At 48.8% G+C, this 18732-nt stretch overlaps 3 protein-coding genes across 4 annotated transcripts; 1 reads left to right on the top strand and 2 right to left on the bottom strand.

Moving 5' to 3' along the window:
- Positions 1 to 1186: 1186 nt before the first annotated feature.
- On the bottom strand, positions 1187 to 1865 carry LOC101772513 (NDR1/HIN1-like protein 1). Its single transcript, XM_004959565.2, has one exon. It carries the CDS (start codon positions 1856 to 1858, stop codon positions 1187 to 1189), a length of 672 nt encoding a protein of 223 aa, XP_004959622.1. The 5' UTR covers positions 1859 to 1865.
- A 5026-nt stretch (positions 1866 to 6891) lies between these two features.
- On the top strand, positions 6892 to 7799 carry LOC101772920 (protein SHI RELATED SEQUENCE 2). Its single transcript, XM_004959566.1, has 3 exons — positions 6892 to 7086; positions 7198 to 7420; positions 7525 to 7799. Exons 1-3 carry the CDS (start codon positions 6892 to 6894, stop codon positions 7797 to 7799), a joined length of 693 nt encoding a protein of 230 aa, XP_004959623.1.
- A 3266-nt stretch (positions 7800 to 11065) lies between these two features.
- LOC101766989 (two-component response regulator-like PRR95) lies at positions 11066 to 15775 on the bottom strand. Of its 2 annotated transcripts, none has more exons than XM_004957396.3 (8): positions 15457 to 15775; positions 14478 to 14639; positions 14242 to 14372; positions 13971 to 14123; positions 13176 to 13314; positions 12770 to 13088; positions 11688 to 12381; positions 11066 to 11597 (listed from the first exon to the last, which is right to left on the bottom strand). In XM_004957396.3, the coding sequence occupies exons 1-8, from the start codon at positions 15656 to 15658 to the stop codon at positions 11505 to 11507; spliced, it is 1893 nt and encodes a 630-aa protein (XP_004957453.1). In that variant the 5' UTR covers positions 15659 to 15775; the 3' UTR covers positions 11066 to 11504. The 2 variants fall into 2 exon arrangements, with proteins under 2 accessions (XP_004957453.1, XP_004957454.1); XM_004957397.3 differs by having other exon boundaries at positions 12770 to 13085; positions 15457 to 15758.
- Positions 15776 to 18732: the final 2957 nt, after the last annotated feature.

Consider the following 18732-nt stretch of genomic DNA (forward strand, 5'->3'; position numbering starts at 1 on the left):
AAATATGGTGTAGTCGGTATAGAGTACGGGATATAGCGTAAGGGGGTGTTTGGATACGAGGTGCTAAACTTTAGCAGGGTCACATTGGATATTCGGATGCTAATTAGGAGGACTAAACATGAGCTAATTACAAAACTAATTGCACAGATGGATTCTAATTCGCGAGGCAAATCTATTAAGGCTAATTAATCCATCATTAGCAAATGGTTATTGTAGCGCAAATGGTTACTGCAGCACCACATTATCAAATCAGGGACTAATTAGGCTTAATAGATTCATCTCGCGAATTAGACTCCATCTGTACAATTAGTTTTGTAATTAGCTCATATTTAGTCCTTCTAATTAGTATCAAACATCCGATGTGACAGGTGTTAAAATTTAACAGGGGGTATCCAAACACCCCCTAATATGGGTGCGGAAGAAATTGGTATAAGGAGAGAATCTCGATGACTAGGATAGAATATTCTTTTTAAGTATGAAAATAGAGTACGACGAGTGCGGACATTCTAAACATCTAAAAGAATCCACATGTCTGTGGTTCAGGCGCCTGAAATTGATGGCGATGGATAGCGAGCGAGGCAGCTACGGATAGTGGAGGATAGCGGCATCGCGACGGGGTAGTTGCAAAACGAAAAGGTATCGAGGGAGGGACGGCAAGGACGCTGCCGGAGACAGCGGTGCAGCCCGGGGCGAGGGACAAGAGGTGAGGTCGCTGTCGTGGGCGAGACTGGTGAGTCGGAGAAGATGAACAGCCGCATGTTTGCTATGGACGGTTGGATGAGCATCCTGGGTCCATCAGCCATCGCCTGAAATTTGCAAAATTTGCAAAATTTGCAAAATTTCAGGGCCGGGATATCTCGTATAGCACCTACCAAAACAAATCAGTGTGCAAACTCCTCAAAGAAAAAAAAAGCAGCACATGCAAACGCAGTGTATTCTAAAACCCTGAACCCTGAACATGATGTTGAGCACAGCCGAATCGCCACCTGTTCATGTTTTCAGCAGATCAATTTTGCCTATTTTGGAATAGTCGAAGGCCAAAAACGAAGCGGATCGTACAGATGTATGGATCGGCATGCATCGTCTCCCAACACAGAAGTACGCTTTCTGCAATTCCTTATTCCCCCACGACCACAACTTTGATTATCTGTGCGCGCATATGCAATTATGCATTGCGCCGATCAACTCAAGCGTCCACGAAACACTGGGGGTACTCGATCAGCGGCACGCCCCCGGCGCCGCCGCCCGCCGCGGCGTCCATCCCGAGCCCGGTGGTGACGTCGCAGCGCATGAACAGGTCGCGCCACGCGGTCCTGAACAGCCCGCTCCTGTACCTGACCTGGCCCAAGATGACGAGCCGGAGCAGCACCTGGCGCGCCGCGCAGTCTCCCGCCAGCGCGCGCACCGTGCCCTCCGACACCGGCACGGGCTCCGCGCCGCCGCCGAGGCCGCCGAACAGCAGCGACAGCGACACGTCCGCGCCGCGCTCCTGGACGACCGCGGGGAGCTCCACCGGCGCCGCCACCGGCTCCCCGCGGTACGTCACGTAGGCGATGAGGTCGCCGTAGCGCACCGAGACGCGGTCGCTCGGGTTGTGCAGCAGCAGCGTGAACTGCGCGCGCGCCGCGATCGCGTATGGCGCCGCCGCCGCCGAGGAGGAGTTGCCGGCACTCTCCAGCTGGTACACGGCGGCGCGCGCCACGGAGGCTTGCGGCTTCACCGGGCGGTAGGTGAAGTACACGGTGAGCGCGACGACGCCGGCGAGGAGGGCGGCGAGGAGGACGGTGGCGAGGATGCGGAGGCGGCGGCGGGTGCGGTGCATGTCGCAGAGCTGGTGCTTATTCTTGGAGGTCTCCATGGTTGCATCGTTGGCCTGCTTCCTTGTGCGGCCTGAGAGCTCTCTTTACCTTTATGGCGTTTCGATCGTCATCGCCTTGCTTTTTCCCTCTTTGCTTTGGTGTTTCGTGCACAGCATCGATCGCAGACATAAAACTGAACGCATCCTGTAGCTAGGAGAGGAAAGGATCACGGGGTAGGCGTGCCGGGCGCGTCGTTGCATGCAAGGCGAGCGAGCAGTTCGCGCTCCTTTTGTCTGCGAGCGGGTGCCGCCGGGGAGACGAAGTCCAGCCCCGGTACCATGGTGATTCAGTTCCTCTCCGTCGAAGACGACATAAATCTGGCTGGGTCTGGGTCTTTCGGTGCGGGCGGAGCCGTCGTTTCTGCGTCTCCAACTTTTGCCTTCGGTACTTGAGCGCCAAAAGACCCATGGTCGCATGGCCCAACAAAAGGCCTGAAGAAATCCAGTTTTCACTGCAAGTCCGTGAGCCGCTCAAGTCAAATCTCTTCTCTCTTCTATTTTTAAGGGAGTTTGGTTCCTTTTCTCTAAAGAGTTTCCGATGATTCATCTCTCTACTCTAAATTTAAATTTGCTTCGGATATTTCAAAAATCAATGTATCAACTCAGCTCCACACATGTTTTAGCTTCAAATATTCCATAAGAAATTCAACAGCTCCAATGCGCCATCTTACTATTACTAGGACTCCACGTTAACCCTCACGAGACACGCAATGAAAATAGATAAATTCCAGTGACAGGTTCATGTACCAAGGATAACCCGGGGGAAGGGATTCAAGGCAGCCAAGATGCAAAAGGTCAAGAGACCAACAACAAAGAAGCATGCTAGAGGCGGCTCAAGAGACACCGTGGCTCACCTCCCTACCTCCCCTGATCGAGGGCTGAGGGCCATAACCTGCCAGTCCAGCCAGATCGGGTGGGAGCCTGTAAGGAGCCCACAGCGCCCCACCCACTCCTTGACTTAAAAGACCTGCGCCGTACTGGAGGCATTAAATGCGGGGCGTGGTGTCCCTGATCGCCCCATGTGGAGGATGTGACCTAGTGAGGGGAGCCGACCTTTAACTGGAGGGTCTAAGGGTGAAGCTACACCCTTTGGTCCGCCCAGGACGACCTGCAGAGTGAGGCCACGCGCAGTCGTACGTGCCCACGCACCCCGACATCATCATCACCCTCGTCGCTGGGGCAACCCATCAGGGTCAAGACCCTGCCCCCATGTCGGGCCCGGTACGAGCCCGTAGGTGAGGTGGGATCCAGCAACAGACGTTACGACGTGGAATGGCCGTGAGCGCAATAAAGAGGTCGAGGAAAGCCGTGACAAGCAACACGCCCCGTCTAGGCCACTGACCATGGCCCGCCCACTCATCACCAGTACGGAAGTCAGCAACGACTCCCGTCCCATTCACTACCATGGGGTTGGAGGATAGGACGGAACACGCCGTGTAGTAGGTCAGGCCATGCGTAAGCAGCCCACACCGCATAGGAGCCACCATACAGGGTGTGCGAAGCCCATGACCGACCGAGAGGACAGGACAAGGAAGCCCCTTGGTACAAGGAAGGTCCAACCACGTCTTAACCCTTGACCTCTGAGTCGGGGACCCTCTCCATTTCTCAACTTTGTCGCCCAGTACTTGGCCTATATAAATGGAACTGGGCCTCCTTTCTCCCTCTCTCGCATTCCACACATACACCCACACATTGTACAAACGCTTGCTTGCAAGCACCCCATTGTAAGTCTAGTGCACTTAATTCAAGGAACACGACTCCTGCCGAAACTGGACGTAGGGATCTTCTCGAATCAGTATAACTCTTTATCTCTTGCGTGCTAGCCATCGGAAGTGAGGAGAGCGCGGCATACAATCACTAGTCGGCGATACGAAACACCAACATCTAGAAATTCTCATAAAAATTGGAAACATTTAGCCATTAATCTAAGTATAGACTCCGGTCATCTTAACCACTAGATCTATTATGTTTTCTAAAACATTTAGATATCCACCATTATAAAATAGTTTAAAGTAACCCTTAAATCTATAGCTAAATTACCCACCTTTGTCATTATGAAACAAAATCTAAAGTAACCACACATCATCATCTAAATTATCACATATGTCATTATAAGAAAATATTCTGGAATAACCATCTAAAATTTGCATATAAATTATCCAAATCTACCATTATTAAAAAATAACCTAAAGTAACCTCTAAATATGCATCGAAATTACCTATTATATGCTATTATGAAAGAAAATATCTCAAAGTACATCAATATGTTATTCTAGTTTACCTACCGTTGTTAATATAGAAAATAATAACTCATTTAGTTATATATGTTGCATGCATGATGTGTGTGTGTCTATATACAGGCTATGTATGCATAATGCATATATGAAAGAAGAGACTAAACTGCCGATTTCTATGCTCAACACATAGCTCAAACTAAAGATACATATGAGTTTGTAATACTTACATTCAATGTATGAAATAGCGAGGCTATAGCTGTTGATGCTAGGCTGCTAGCTGCCGCTACAATACTGTTGTACTAATTAACGGGCCATAGCGGCGCTATAGTGGGTTATACCGGAGCTATAGCGGTTGAGCACAGCTCTACGCTAAATTCCATACCGCTATTTTGTATATTGTTTACATTTATCAAAATTACTAGCCCGTGCGATAGCACGAGTTGATAGACTAGTTTGAAACAAATCACGCATACAAATACCATTTATATGTGCTCCATAGGAATATGCAATATATACAGCTTTTGGATCGTTGTGTCAAATTTGGTAAAAATAAACTACAATAAACATGCCAAGTCAACGTAATTAATTTGCTGTCTCAGAAAATATGTTCGGGTACCCACTTGCAATCCCAACCAAAAAACTCTAACGCTGTAAACCAAATCAAGTTCAATGGGATGAACCATCCCCGGTGAAGAATCGTCGGAGGAGAAGAATACGGCATGAATCTCCAATCGGATCCTATGATATGAAATTCATACGATTCGAACCCTAAATCTTAGCAAATTTCAAAAGACAATGTCAGTATGCCGCGAATTACTGCAGGCGAAATTCATATCGCCATATAATTGTTCTAGAAGCGCTTCAATTTCATGGTACAACTGTATTGCCATTTTCCGGTGAGAAAAAAATGTTAGTCCAAACGCGGCGTACTGCACTACTGCTCCCTGTCACTGCGGATTGGTCACCTACGAAACGGTGCAGACTGTAATCTCTCTGGTCTCTGCCAGGGCAAAGGAAGCCTAGAGCTAGAGGGCCGCAGACCCGCAGTGGCCTAGTCACTGACGGCTGACGTGGGCGCAGCCAGACGGCAAGCTCTACGTCTACCTGACTCTCCTGCCTTGTTTAGTTGGCGAATTTGGGAGGTGCCAAATTACTGTTACAGCACTGTAGCACACTGTAGCGTTTCGTTTGTATTTGTGAATTATTGTCCAAATATTGACTAATTAGGCTCAAAAGATTCGTCTCGCAAAGTACAACAAAACTGTGCAATTACTTTTTAATTTCATCTACATTTAGTACTCCATGCATGTACCGCAAGTTTGATGTGATGGTGAATCTTCGTGTCAAAGTTGGAAGTTGGGAGTAACTAAACATGGCCAGCTGGTAGTCAACCTCCTACTTGCCTCTCCGACTTTGCCAAAAGTGCAGCGTAGATCGTAGGCGTAGGGTATGAGTGAGCTGTGAGCGTCTGAGCGACAGGCATTTGGATTTGGTTGGATCCTGTAGAATTGTAAATCCGTGCGGTAGTGTGGCTAGTCGCTCTCACATACGTAGGAGCTACGTCCAATGCGTGCTTCCCCTACGCTTTCTGCTGCTCCGTCTCGTCAACTAGTGTGTGTAGCAAGTGCAGGGTCGCTGCCCCAGTGCCCCGGCACCATTGACCCGAGTCCGGCCCTGACACGAAAAGGCCTCGGAAGCAAGCAGTCCGCTGGCGCTAGTCGCTACGACCGACGGATCGATGAGATGGGCAGATGACAACCTCCCCCTCCAGCCTCCAGATCTGTGATATGCCGCGTCCTTGTAGCAGCAATGATATTTTCGTGTCCCAGTGCCCTTCGTGGAAACGGAACGTACCACTCCACTTGGATGGGGGTCACTGCCTCACTGGGACTGGGAGGCATATAATGCACGATCGCATCCACTTGGCATGGACGCGAGTGCAACGATCGATTGATGGGCTGAAGACAACTTTGCAGAATCACCAATGGTCCGGTTCGCCTCCAAATTGGGTCTCAACTCTCAACTGCAGGCCTAGGGTAACCGTGCTCCGCGCAGCGGAGACTGTGTGCTACCGTGCATAGACAGCTCGCTACTGCAAAATGTTCAGCCGAAAGAATTGCAATCAGAGTACGTTCCGCTCGGCCGATACGCTCGGACGATGGAACCGCTAGCTGCATCAAATGGCATCATCAGTCCCATCGGACTGGAAAGCGCCGAGTTCCGCAACGTCATGATTATGCAAGCTACCGCCTCTTCCCGAGCGTCCGGTTCCCGTTTCCGAGGGCGCGCAGTGCTCGTCAGCTCCTGAGCTCCTCCATTGGACGACGCACTGCGGCCCCTGCGCTGTGTCTCGACGTGTGAATGACCCCATACATCAACAGCGTGAAAAAGCAAAGATGAGATCAAAGGCGCCAAGCCGGCAAGCACCAGCTTGATCAAAGGTGCCATGTTTAGGGACTTCCGAACTTGGATGCACCCCCGCGGCCCCGCCCGGCGCCCTTGATGTGTATATTCTCCCTGCTGAAACATATATCTATCCCAAATAGTTTTGATTTGCCGACCACTACTTACTCTAAGGCCCTGAGCATTTGCGTTTCATATACGCCGGCGGGCGGGCACATAGCTACAAGTAGTAGGTTGACCATGAGCAGTGCGCAATGGTACAGTACTCTTTTTCGTACCACAAAAACATCATTGGCAATTGGCATCTGTAGTTCTGTACTCACAAGTCGCATCCGCAGCTCGGGTCAATCGTGCCATAGCCGGATAGCCCTGCCCTTGAATCAGCCTACGCCTATGCACGAGCTCCCCAACTCAACTCCATTCTACAAACTTGCCACCTTCCCACTCCCTGGCCCCGCCTCTCCCATGCTCGTGCCTAGTGCTAGTGCTGCCCTCGGCGCGCCGTCGCTCCCAACAATGTTCGACGCCGCCTCCGTCCTCTCCGCTACCAGCGCGGAGGGGAGCCTCGAGCTACGGCAGCAGCAGCCTGTGCATGGAGCCGCGTCATCGTCGCCGCCGCCACCGTGCGGCACGCCGGCCGGCGGGGGAGGCGGCAGTGGAGGGATCATCAGATGCCAGGACTGCTGGCTCCTGGCCAAGGCCGGCTGCGCGCACCGCCGCTGCCGCAGCTGCTGCGGCAGCCGCGGCTTCGTCTGCCCCGCCCACGTGAGGCCCTCCGCCCACGTCCCCGCGTCGTCCCAGTGCAGCGAGCGCCAGCAGATCCTCGCCGCGGCCTCCGCCTCGACCGCGGCCGTCGCCGCACCCACTCGCAAGCGCCCGCTTGACGCCGTCGCCACCCCGACCACCACCACGTCGTCGTCCGGTACATGTTTGCTGTAGCCTTGTAGGGGCGGCATTGCCTCGTCCAACTCTTGCTAACTCTTGTCCCGCACTCTTCTCTCTCTGGTGCGTGCGTGCACCGTGCAGTTGGCCAGCCGGCGGCGGCGACGGTGCTGGAGAGGTTCGCGCGGGAGGTGACCTTGGATGCTGTGTTCCGCCGCGTGCGGCTGGGGCCTGATGATGCGGAGGTGGCGTACCACGCCACCGTCACCATCGGCGGGCACGTGTTCAGGGGGGTCCTCTACGACGTCGGCCCTCACAGTCGTCGCAGCACGGCTTCCTCGGACACGGGCGGGAGCAGCGACGGGTCATGGCGGAGCACCGGCGGCGGCGGCGGCCTGGATCTGACGCTGAGGCTGTGAGGCCGGCACGCGCCCTAGCACTGTGGCATCATCACCTTTTGCTTGCAGGCGCTCGATCGCTATCTTGCTTTCTATCTTTCTATTACTGGCAGGAATGGATAGAACGGGAGATAGGATTAGGCTGGGGAGTGGCGATTCCTTTGTAATTTGCGAAGAACACCCGCAACAGCAATTTTGGCAAGTGCCGCGGATGGAAACCGGAGAGAATTCAGTTTGCATGTGCTTTGTTTACTACGAGAACGCTAACCTTACCCCCAAAACCTTCTTCTTCAAGGAAAAAAAAGAAAAAAGAACTCCAACAGTCCACCTAACACTCCCTCAAAAATTAGGGACGCGAAAAAAATACCTCTCACGCCACCAATATTCGCGACTCCTGGTGTTCCTCCAATCCGCCCCCGACCTCTTTCCTGACATTTTTCTTCCCGCGCGCTCCAAGAGTAACCATGATGGTGAGCAACTTCAAGAGTACCAAAAAATCCTTCCCCAAAATGAGTTATTAGGGGAATGCTAAAAAATTCTCCCCCACCAAAGAAAACATATCAGCCCCCACATCAGAATGTTAAAAACTATCCCCAATAATTCAAAACAGGCCACGTCATCATAATTGGGTCCATTATCTTATCCACCGTGTGGTTCAAGCCACGTCATCATAATTGGATCCATTATCTTATCCACCGTGTGGTTCCGCCATTTGCTCCACCGTAGCTCTCCACTCGATCTCTCCCTCTGTTCTCCGAGCTGCTCCTTCCTTTCCGCTCGATCTCTCCCTCTTCTTTTCCAATCGGCAAATCAACTTAAGAAGGAAAAATACAAACGCAGCTAAGAACGACGCTTAAGGATCTCACTTGTATCGATAATTTGGCAACCAGTATCCTATTATTCACCAAATATTTCATTCTACTGTGGAATAACAATATCCCATATTTCATTCTACTAACAGTACCACTATCCTGACTGAACATCTAAAGGCTCAAAACTACGAGTCTCTACAACTGTTGGCACATACGCAAAGCTCATCTAATCGCTAGTCAGAGCCGCAGCAGTCTCAAACGCAGAATCACCTTGGGTATTTCTGCAAGTAGAGATCATATGGAGCATATCCAGCATACACGGTTCTGCTGCCGAAACGCCGTCCACGTAACGAATGTGCAGCCATGCATGCAGCCTCCTTCCGCATGAACTCCACAAGCACAGAACCAGGTTCAAACACGAAAGCAATGTCACTGGTCTCAACGGCAGGTACTTTTTCTGCATGATCTTCAGTCACAGCATCAGCATCTTGTTCACAGTCCCTTCCAGGTTTCTCCACTTCGTCTCCAGGCTCAGCGGGACTACAGATCTCTGATGTTCTTGGGTCTTGATGTCTCTTTTCTACTGCATCATCATCTTTTGCGGTGATGGTGGCCTCCACTGCTTCTGTATGTTTATTCTCATCTGCAGCTGCTTCTGTATGATCAGTTTCAGAATGTTGCCGGCGGAGACTCAGGTGCTTGTCCTTGGAGACCCCGGCACGCTACAGTCGAGAGCACTCGAGCAGGCCCACCGGGTGCCCGGCCGTCCCCGCGGATGGGGAATCACAGCGACGACGCCATGCGCGCGCCTGCTCGAAATCGGGACCTCGCCATCGCTGCTTTGTGGGTGCCTGGCCCGTCACCGCGTGCGCATAGCGTGAATCAACTAGCGCTCAGTCCCTCCCCTCGTCCAAGGCCTGGCACCACCACGAACGGCCCCCGGACAAGAGCAGGCGCCAGAGGCCTTCTCCTCCGCCGTGAGGACCCCAGTTCGAGTGCAACCATTGCGTGCTCTCCAGCTCGGCCTGGCCACCCATCGCGTGGCGAAGGAGAAGGAGCTCCCAGATGTGGCGGCGATGCCGCAGTCCTCGAGCTCGCACGCCCGGCGAGCAGGGTGGCATCTCCCACTCCTCCAGCTCCAGCTCCGCGGCCGACATCCCGAGCCCGCCGCCGTCGAGACCCAGCCCCGCGCCGAACCCTGAGGCGGAGCCCTCCTCGTCCTCGGCGCTGCCGGTGGCTGCCGTCGAGCCGCTGTGTCGTCGCCGAGCGTGCGTCCGGGAAAAAAAACGCCAGCGGGAGAGAGGTCGGGGGCGGATCAGAGAACACCGGAAGTCGCGAATATCTGCGGCGCGACAGGGTTTTTTTTGGCGGCGCAAATTTTTCGGGGAATTTTAGGTGGAGTGTTGGAGTTCTTTTTTTTTCTTTTTTTCCCTTTAAATAAAGTATTGGAGGTAAGATTAGCAGTCTCTTGAAGTTGCTCTAAATGCACCATTCTGATGCTACTTCCATCGCCAGGATACGCATTGAAGCCTACTTTCAATTACCGGGAAGCTTTTTGTACGGACCAGCGTTCAACTAGCCATGGATGTGGAATCAAGTCACAAGAAAGAGAAGGAATCATATTTTGTCCAATTTGCAGAGGCAGAGCTCATTATCCAAATTCATAAGTTTTCTTTAAACCCCTGAGCTTCAATTATGCTGTGCCATGCATTGACAATTCTGTATGCCATTAGAAATTATATCAATCCCAACCCTCCTATGCCATTGAAAAACTCCACTTCTCTTCCGTGCCGTTAGTTGAAATCACACAAGTTACCTGTGTAGTTTATCTCAGTGAATATTTATCAATTTCTACAGATCATAATTAGGTTTTTGTCGGATGACATTTATACAATTTACAACAAACCAAAGTTTATATTGTATAACACTGGAGGCAGTTGCATCGTACATATAGTTGTTTCCTTATTTACAAAGGACGGTGGTGTACTGCAAATCAGCAATTTAAAATCACGAGCCTAGCAAGCGTTTCTGTAGCTCTGCAAAAGGAGTAAACAAAAGCTAACATTTTACATGTATGTATTCCTAAAAGAAAATTAGAAAAAGAAAACTGTAGCAATCAGGTTTGGCCCACAACAACCAATCTCTCGTTCTCTCTCTCTCTCTCAGCTCGCTTACGGGCCACACATAAAAGAACTACAAATGGGCTGGTCGGTGGTGTGGTCACGGCGACGGCCCAGGGTTAGCAAAGCGCTGGATTGATGCGTGGCGGGACGCCGTGCGGGCGGACGAAGGACTTTGCCTCCGAATCTCTGATATTGAGGCTCCGGTAAACAGAAGCACGGCAGTGGCGTAAACGATACCAGAATCGGATCTACCTTAACAGATTAACAACCAGGCAGGTCTTGTGACATAGATCTATTCACAAAATCACGATTTCAGAGTAAAACTTCACACAACAGTACTCAGGGGCAAGGGTGCACTAACATAAACTTGATTACTTGGCCAACATTGTTTATTGTATCAAACTGCATAAATGGGCATGTCTCTAGACATCCTTCACAATCCACACCTTGCATTAACAGAAAATGGACATGTATCCGAAACATCAAACTAGATGGCTAGTTACAAGGTTTAAAGCACAAACGTGCTACGGAAGAGACACGTATCTCATCTTTTACCAGAAACAAAGTATGCCAGTGTATTTCCTAACGCCTAATGACAAGCCCTAAATCGTACCAGGTCCTGTGCCTAACCTATGAAAAGAACAGAGTTAGCCTATACATACATATATTGTACAAGCTTTAGCATACAGAGCAAACAGTACTCAGTGTGATTGCTTCCAACTCTTCAGCAAAATCTGACACTGATGATCAGGATACTCGCAGTGCGATAGTCACCGGTGGTGGCTGGACTCCTAGCTTCCTTGGATGCTATGATCTTGGCGAACAAACTGGCCCTTGACTCGTGGACGCTGCTCCGCGAGTAATTTCCTGCTCTGGTACCGGACCTGCAAAAGAGTGTAAAGGTGTAAACCACAGGTCCTAATAGGTGAAAGCAAGAATTGGATTGAAATGATGATGTGAAATCAGTTGCCTACCTTCTTCTCAAAGCACCTATCCTTTCTCTTTAGCCGGAATTTGTTCAGTGCAGCCTCCCGCTGGCTCAAGTGACGTGAAGCTTCAGCATTTGGGGCTTCAGGAACATCCTTAAATGTGTTGGATGATTCAGTAGGGGCAGTGAACCGGTTGGAATTGCTGTCACAGCCGCTGCCGCTGAGAGTATTTCTGGTGCTGTCAAGCACGGTACTAGTTCCACTTTCACCAGTCATAGGAGAAACATGCCACGCCCCATCTTTAGGAATCTCAACATGCAGCTGCTTCCCACTGGAATTAGGAGGACTTATGGCAGATTGCTCCTCCGTGTTTTCAACTGGCTTAGGGATCATTTCATTTGGATCATTCTGTTGTGATTTCTGCTGCAGTGAAGTTGCTTGTGGGGTTGATCCTTGCCACATGGATGTTTTGCTATTCCAAATGGGAGGAGCAGACTGTGAGTAGAATAGGGATGCCACTGGTGTACCATTCCAGAATGGCTGCCCATCAAATGTGAGACCTTGAACAGGCACGGGAAATGGTACTACTCTAATAGGAGGACGATTCGTTTCAGTAGTGTCATGAGAGGGTGTTGCTGAATCTCCATTTCTGTTTTCCACGTCTGCTTGTGTTTCTGAGGTGCTGCATAACTGACCATCACCAGCATTTCCTAATGTGGACGCAGTCCTACAGTTATACCTGTCAACAAGATACTTCCAACTGTAAGATCTCACTCACATTTCAACTCTTGTGGAACCGTGATTCCATGCAAGCAAGCAAATCATGCTGTAAGCTACAGCAATACAGGCACTTGAAGTTCCATTCAAAGTTTGTGCTGTGGCTACAATAGTTTGATCTTTTATGCTTCAAGATCATATCATGGCAAGTCAAATTTAACAGAAGTCTCTTAGCAATGCTTGGAAATGAAATGGTGAAATGCTAAAATGATCAGAAACATTTCTGTTAGCCTGTATGTACACTAGGACCAAGAAGTTCTGGCATGAAAATAACTAGACATGAGCTACTTTACAGCTGTATTTAGAATGGAGTATTGCCAATATGACAAGCCAATGGAAGGAGAACTTACAAGGAAAATGCAGACGAAGTTGAATGGTTCAGTGTTCTTCTATCATTTTTATCCTGGTTCTCTAATTTACCATAGTCAGTTCTTCTGAGAGAGAGTTCCAACTGGTGTGCTGGAATGGAGCCCTTCTCATCATTTCCTGTGGATGTTGTTCTCATAGTATCCACCTCCCTCTGCATGTTATTCTTCTGTTGATTGTCAATAATGTGGACTAGCTCAATATCTCTGGAAGCTTTCTCAGAATTATTATCATTCAAACATTTCCTTTTCTTTGGTGATAAATCATCTTCTCTTGTCGGAATCAAGTTATTATCCTTAGCTGCTGCCACATCACAAACAGGTGAAATTAGTAAACTTCGAGCAGGCAAATTGTACATCACAAATTTAAAAATGGGAAAAAAAATATTACTTCGAATTTTGGTCTGTCCATTTAACTCAGCATTCTTGTGGCTAGGAATAGAGAAATGCCTTTCAGTTGGTTGCTTATACTCCAAAACATTGTTAGTTTGCTTACTTTCAGCCTCCAGCTCTGACCTTGTGCAAGAACTCTGCGTGAGAGGTATCAAATTCAGTCTACGAAGGACAGAGTAAAAAAAGATATCTAAATCTGGTAAACAGAAAGACAACCCCTGCTACTAACTACCAGGAATTTAAGGACTATGCGGCGTGACGTCTCGAAAAATGTTGCAAAATTGATGTAATGGCACATCAACAGTCTAATACTTTAAAAAGGTTCAACAACAACTATGCGTGTGTACCAGATCTGATCCTGCAGGCAGCCAAAAGATACTTACCTTAAATTTTGGCAGATGCACTTCATTTTACCATGCCCAAAAAGGACCAAACTGTGATACTTCGCCAATATATAACATTACTCTCATTCAACAAACAGTTCCATTACTCTCATTCAATAAATTAGTTGGCTAACATTAACAGAGATCCAAACGGTGAAATAACGTCTCTGACACGACCTAGTGTCAGCTATACGGTGTGGGTAATGAAACTGCCTCTGGACCAAATATCAGGTGATGGAAATGTTATCATTCGATCCTGACTGGGCAAAGTAAAATGAACGAGTGCAAATGCCATACGTAACTCACAATAGCACTTTACACGTCAATCAAAAAATCTAGATTCTAGGCTAGTGTTAATAGGACGAAACAGGCATCTAGACAACATTATGTTAACTGGTTTTAAAACTTACTTGAGCATCACTTTCTTGTTCACTGCATTCTCTATTCTTACGGGTCCCATCTTTGTTCAAATTATCAACTTTTGTCGCAACAATCTTCTGTTCAATCCTTTCTGTAAGGTTCTCTTCTTGTTGTATATTCTGCACATCAGGCCCACCGTTTGCCTGCAAATAAGGTAAGAGAAATTTAGCGATGCTAGTACCAAATCTAAGTACGAATGGATAAAACAAGAAAAGAAATGCAGTCATGCTGAAAAGATACAGCACAGATATGTCATCTTACCAGTTGTTTTCTCCAAACGTGCTGCCACAAGTTCCTTAACTCATTCTTTCTTATTGGCTTAACAAGGAAATCTGCTGCACCCTTTAGCATGCATTTGAAAACCATGCTTACTGAGTCATGTGAAGACATCACTGGATAACAAACAAAAACAGCATTAGGCTTAGTTGTGGATTTTTTTTAAAAAAAGGAGATAAAACATGAGATGAATGACATAGATTTAGCTATTTGGGACGTACTTATAACGGGGATGTTCTTGGACGCATCATGTTCCATGATTGTGGATAACAGGAGGAACCCAGACATCAAAGGCAGTTCAACTTCAGTTAAAACAAGGTCTATGTTGAATGATTTTTCCTTCAGTATGTCCCAAGCCTTCACCCCATCAGAGGCTGCAGCAACTGCATGAATAAATGAGATGCATAAGGCTGACGCAAAATGCCATTTCTAATTATAAAAGAAAAGGTGTTACCAGAACAAACTCAGTAGTGCAAGCATTAAGGTAAATTATATAAAAAAGGGTAAGTTAATTAAAATGAAACATCATCCACTCTAACCACAATTCTGACCATGCTAAACAATTGTGACAGTACAGGATTTAACATCTGTATTTTTTTAGTATAATTTGCGTCCTCAATCATGAACGTAGTGATAATTATTGTTCTATTTGATACTAGGCTCATGTGAATTTTAAGCAGTGTCCTAATGAGCAGGCGGGCAGCAGCACTACACAAGATCACATCAGTATGGTGGCAAGAAAGCAATGCTCTTTTTAACATCATCCACTGCGGCACAGCAGCCAACACCAGAAGATTCAGGCAGGGAGGTAACTATCCAGTATCTTCAAAATCACCGTCAACTGGAAACCACAATTACTGTATGACAAAAAATTGTCTCACGGAAAGCAGGCGTCATCAGCAAGCACCCTACCACACGGTAAGATCAGAAGCGACCTCCCAAATTTACTGTCCAGAAACATGGGCACTTCCCAAAACTGGCAACTTTTCCACCCCAGGCCAAACAGCGGACCGATTCGTTCCCAACAAACCAACGCCAGCAACTCCATTCCACAAAAGACTCAGCTTATCGTCATACTTGTCCGATTACTGAATTAACTGCTCTTAACCCCTAATTAACCATACGCACGCACAGCCTACAAATTTTACCAGCTGCACAGGCAATCAAGCGATTCACTTCGCGCGCGGGGGCGGTGCGTACCTCGGTAGCCGCACTTGCGGAGCAGCGCGGAGATGACGTGGCGCGTGGAGTCGTCGCCCTCGGCGAGCAGCACCCGCACCGGCATCCTGGGCAGCATCCGCGTGTCCCTGCTCGACCCCTCCGCCGCTGCCGCAAACTCTTCCTCCCCCTCCCCGTCCTCCAAATCCACCACCTTCACCACCTCATCCGCTCCTTCCCCCATTTCCACCTCGCCGGAGTGGAGTCCGACAACCACTTCTCTCCCTCCTCGCGCTCGCCACTTGGAACTCGGAAGTTGGAAGAAACCGGAATTGGTGGGCTGCGAAATCAAATGCCAGTGTGTGAGAGAACGACAAAGCCGACGCCCCGCGGGCTATATACATACACCCAACCGCAGAGACGTACAGGTGGGCCATGCAACCGCTGGCCCCACTGACCAGTGGGTGTGGGAGGGCGGTGGCTGGTGGGCACGTGGGCTCTCCCGCGGGCCCGTGAAATATCTGCGGCCACTCGACCGGTGGGCGCGGCCGCCACGTCAGGTGACCGATCTGTAGCCCGCGCGGCTGGACCCGTGGGCCCACCGACCCCCCCGGGTCCTTCGCAATGACGTGGCTGGAGCCTGGTCAGTGGTTGGGATATTTGCCCCGGCGCCGGGGCGAGAACCGATATTTTCCAGCGCGGGATGGACACGTGGTAGGCCCGGAGCTAAAGGACCAGATCTACGGCTGGGACAGGGACACGTGGTGGGACGAGACGCCCGGGCGGGGGATCGTGTGGTCGGGGACGCGGTGGCCCCTCGGCTTCGTTGGATCGTGCGGCTGTGGTGGGGAGGCGGGTGGGGGAATGTTTATTTTCGTGGTTGGCGTTTCGCCTCGCCGGCGATAATATCTTGCGCCTGCGCGCGGGGGAACTCGTGGTTGGTGTTGATTTGCCTGCTTAACACGTCGCAATAAAAAATGGAACTCGTAGTAGAAGCTGATGCTATCTGTTTGGCTCGTCTGAGTGGCTGGGGCGATAGCTTTTTTTTTTCTCTTCCCCGTGGATTTTGTTTTGTTTGCGTGTGTCGCATGTAACGCCGGATGTCGCTGAACTTGGACTCAAGGTCTCCGATCCTTTTCCTTTCCCCCGAAAGCTTTTTGTCAACTTAAAATTTGCCGATCAGAGCTATCACTTTATGGAACATGTGACGGACAAATTTTTGAATGCATGACAGACATATTTTCTCTTGTACGATGTCTTCCTTCCCCGACTCCAGCGGATCAGGAAGAGAGGCAAAGTCCACGAGGTGTGCGTGAGGATTCAAGGACCTTAGGTTCAAATTTGATTTTTAGTAGGGTCCTTTCTGCAATTTTACACTCATGGAGGATATGTGGTGTGGACTACGTTGTAATTTCCTACTCCTCCAGGGTGTCAGATGTAAAAGTCTGGCTTTTATAAATGGGGTTCTAGTCCCTTCGAAAAAAATGTCTGCAGCTTCTTGCGGCTGCGGCTGCTGTGCAGCCTAGCTGTTTGGCTGCAGACAAGGAGCAGCAGCTCGCTGTAAGCCAAAACAAATTTCAACAGCCAGCATCATTGAGCGAGCCTTTAGTTTTCTCAACACGCATGGTGCTTAGTCGCATCCACCGAAGAAGAAAGGCAGGTGGCCGTAAATTGTCATAGCTTTCAAAATCATTATTATTTTAGAATTGTAATTGAAAATTCAAAACTTGTCATCTCATTGCCACTCTTGCGAAAAAAATCAAGTGACAATTCTGCGAATGCCTCTAAAGAAAAGAAAAAAAATCCATTTTTGTTTTATGATAATGCTATGTTAAAAAATATTTTGAGAACTCTTCATCATCACTTCTTGGTGCCATTATAAATTTATGGTGCCAATCTAGATTAGTGACCTATAAAATAATAATGTATTTTAACATAATTTATGACATCCTTTGTCACCACACAAAATTTGAACTTAAACCTTATTTATTAGGTGGGTACCCTCCGTTCTAGAAATAAAACAAACTTGTTTCATTAGGAATAAGGTTTTGACTGACAATTATTCCATTAATATTTTATTTGTGTGATACAAAAGATAATAGGAAGCAGATATTTTTATAAATGAATCTAATAGCATCAATTGCTTGATCAAAAACTACGTACTTCTAGAGATTGAACCGACTAAAACAATTTAGGGAGTTTCAAGCCAAGACTAAATTTAGGGGGGTTCAGCGGAGTGGCGGACAAAATAAAATGTTTTCGAGGTAATTAGATATATTTGGAAACCCCCAATCTCCGTAATCTTGACTACGCGAAAAATGGCATTCGCCGAGATCCGACAGCTAGCAAGCAAGCTACGAAAAGGTACATCCCTGGTGAACAGACGGCAGCAAAAGGAGAGGAGGAGAATTATTTACCCATCGCACCACCAAAGAATAAAAAGAAAAAGAAACACCCGCGTCCCACGGACAAACACGGAGGACAATGCTTCCAGAACACCACCCATCCACAAACAAAGATTCCATCCCACGCACCAGTCAGCAGTCTCGAGTCTGCGCCACGAGCTCCATGCAAAGTCATGGCACTAGCTGTAATCCACATCCACTCGCTCATAATCACTTGACGGGAACCCAGAACACGCACTGCAGCTAAGGGCCTGTTTTCTTCCGCTTGCTAAACTTTAGCACCTGTCACATCGAATGTTTAGATACTAATTAGGAGTATTAAATGTAGACTATTTACAAAACCCATTACATAAGACGAATCTAAACGGCGAGACGAATCTATTAAGCTTAATTAGTCCATGATTTGACAATGTGTTGCTACAGTAAATATTTGCTAATGATGGATTAATTAGGCTTAATTAGGCTTAATAGATTCGTCTCGCCGTTTAGATTCCACTTATGTAATTGGTTTTGTAAATAGTCTACGTTTACTACTCCTAATTAGTATCTAAACATTCGATGTGACACGTGCTAAAAATAAGACACGGGAAGAAAACGCCCCCTAAGATATTTCTCCCTTGACCACCCCGATCTCCAAAAAGCGAAGATATTTTGCCTCCGGCGCGCCCCGTCGCGCACGCCGATGGGCGGAGACGATTGGCCGGGGGCGGCGGATAACCCACGGCCAGTGGCTAGCCAGTGGGCGGCCGAGGCGCAAGGAGACAACCCGCCGTGGGGTCCCGATCCGAAAGCCACTCGGCATCGTCTGGTTCTGGTCGCCGCTAGCTCTCTTTCTGGTTCTCCAAGGTATCCCTGGCTCCGAGTCCGACCGACGTGGCTCGCTAATCTCTCCTCTGTCCTCTGCGATCCATGG

The sequence above is a fragment of the Setaria italica genome, chromosome II (assembly GCF_000263155.2).
Source record: "Setaria italica strain Yugu1 chromosome II, Setaria_italica_v2.0, whole genome shotgun sequence".
Taxonomy (NCBI): Eukaryota; Viridiplantae; Streptophyta; class Magnoliopsida; order Poales; family Poaceae; genus Setaria; species Setaria italica.

Excerpts from the sequence above, each read along its gene's own strand:
- LOC101772513 (XM_004959565.2), bottom strand. The coding sequence starts at position 1,858 with ATGGAGACCTCCAAGAATAAGCACCAGCTCTGCGACATGCACCGCACC.
- LOC101772920 (XM_004959566.1), top strand. The coding sequence starts at position 6,892 with ATGCACGAGCTCCCCAACTCAACTCCATTCTACAAACTTGCCACCTTC. Across the intron at positions 7,087-7,197 it reads AGCTACGGCAGCAGCAGCCT|GCCGGCTGCGCGCACCGCCG; the intron begins GTGCATGGAGCC and ends CTCCTGGCCAAG. Across the intron at positions 7,421-7,524 it reads CACCACCACGTCGTCGTCCG|TTGGCCAGCCGGCGGCGGCG; the intron begins GTACATGTTTGC and ends TGCACCGTGCAG.
- LOC101766989 (XM_004957396.3), bottom strand. The coding sequence starts at position 15,658 with ATGGGGGAAGGAGCGGATGAGGTGGTGAAGGTGGTGGATTTGGAGGAC. Across the intron at positions 14,373-14,477 it reads CAAGAACATCCCCGTTATAA|TGATGTCTTCACATGACTCA; the intron begins GTACGTCCCAAA and ends TTTGTTATCCAG. Across the intron at positions 12,382-12,769 it reads ACTTCGTCTGCATTTTCCTT|GTATAACTGTAGGACTGCGT; the intron begins GTAAGTTCTCCT and ends TCTTGTTGACAG.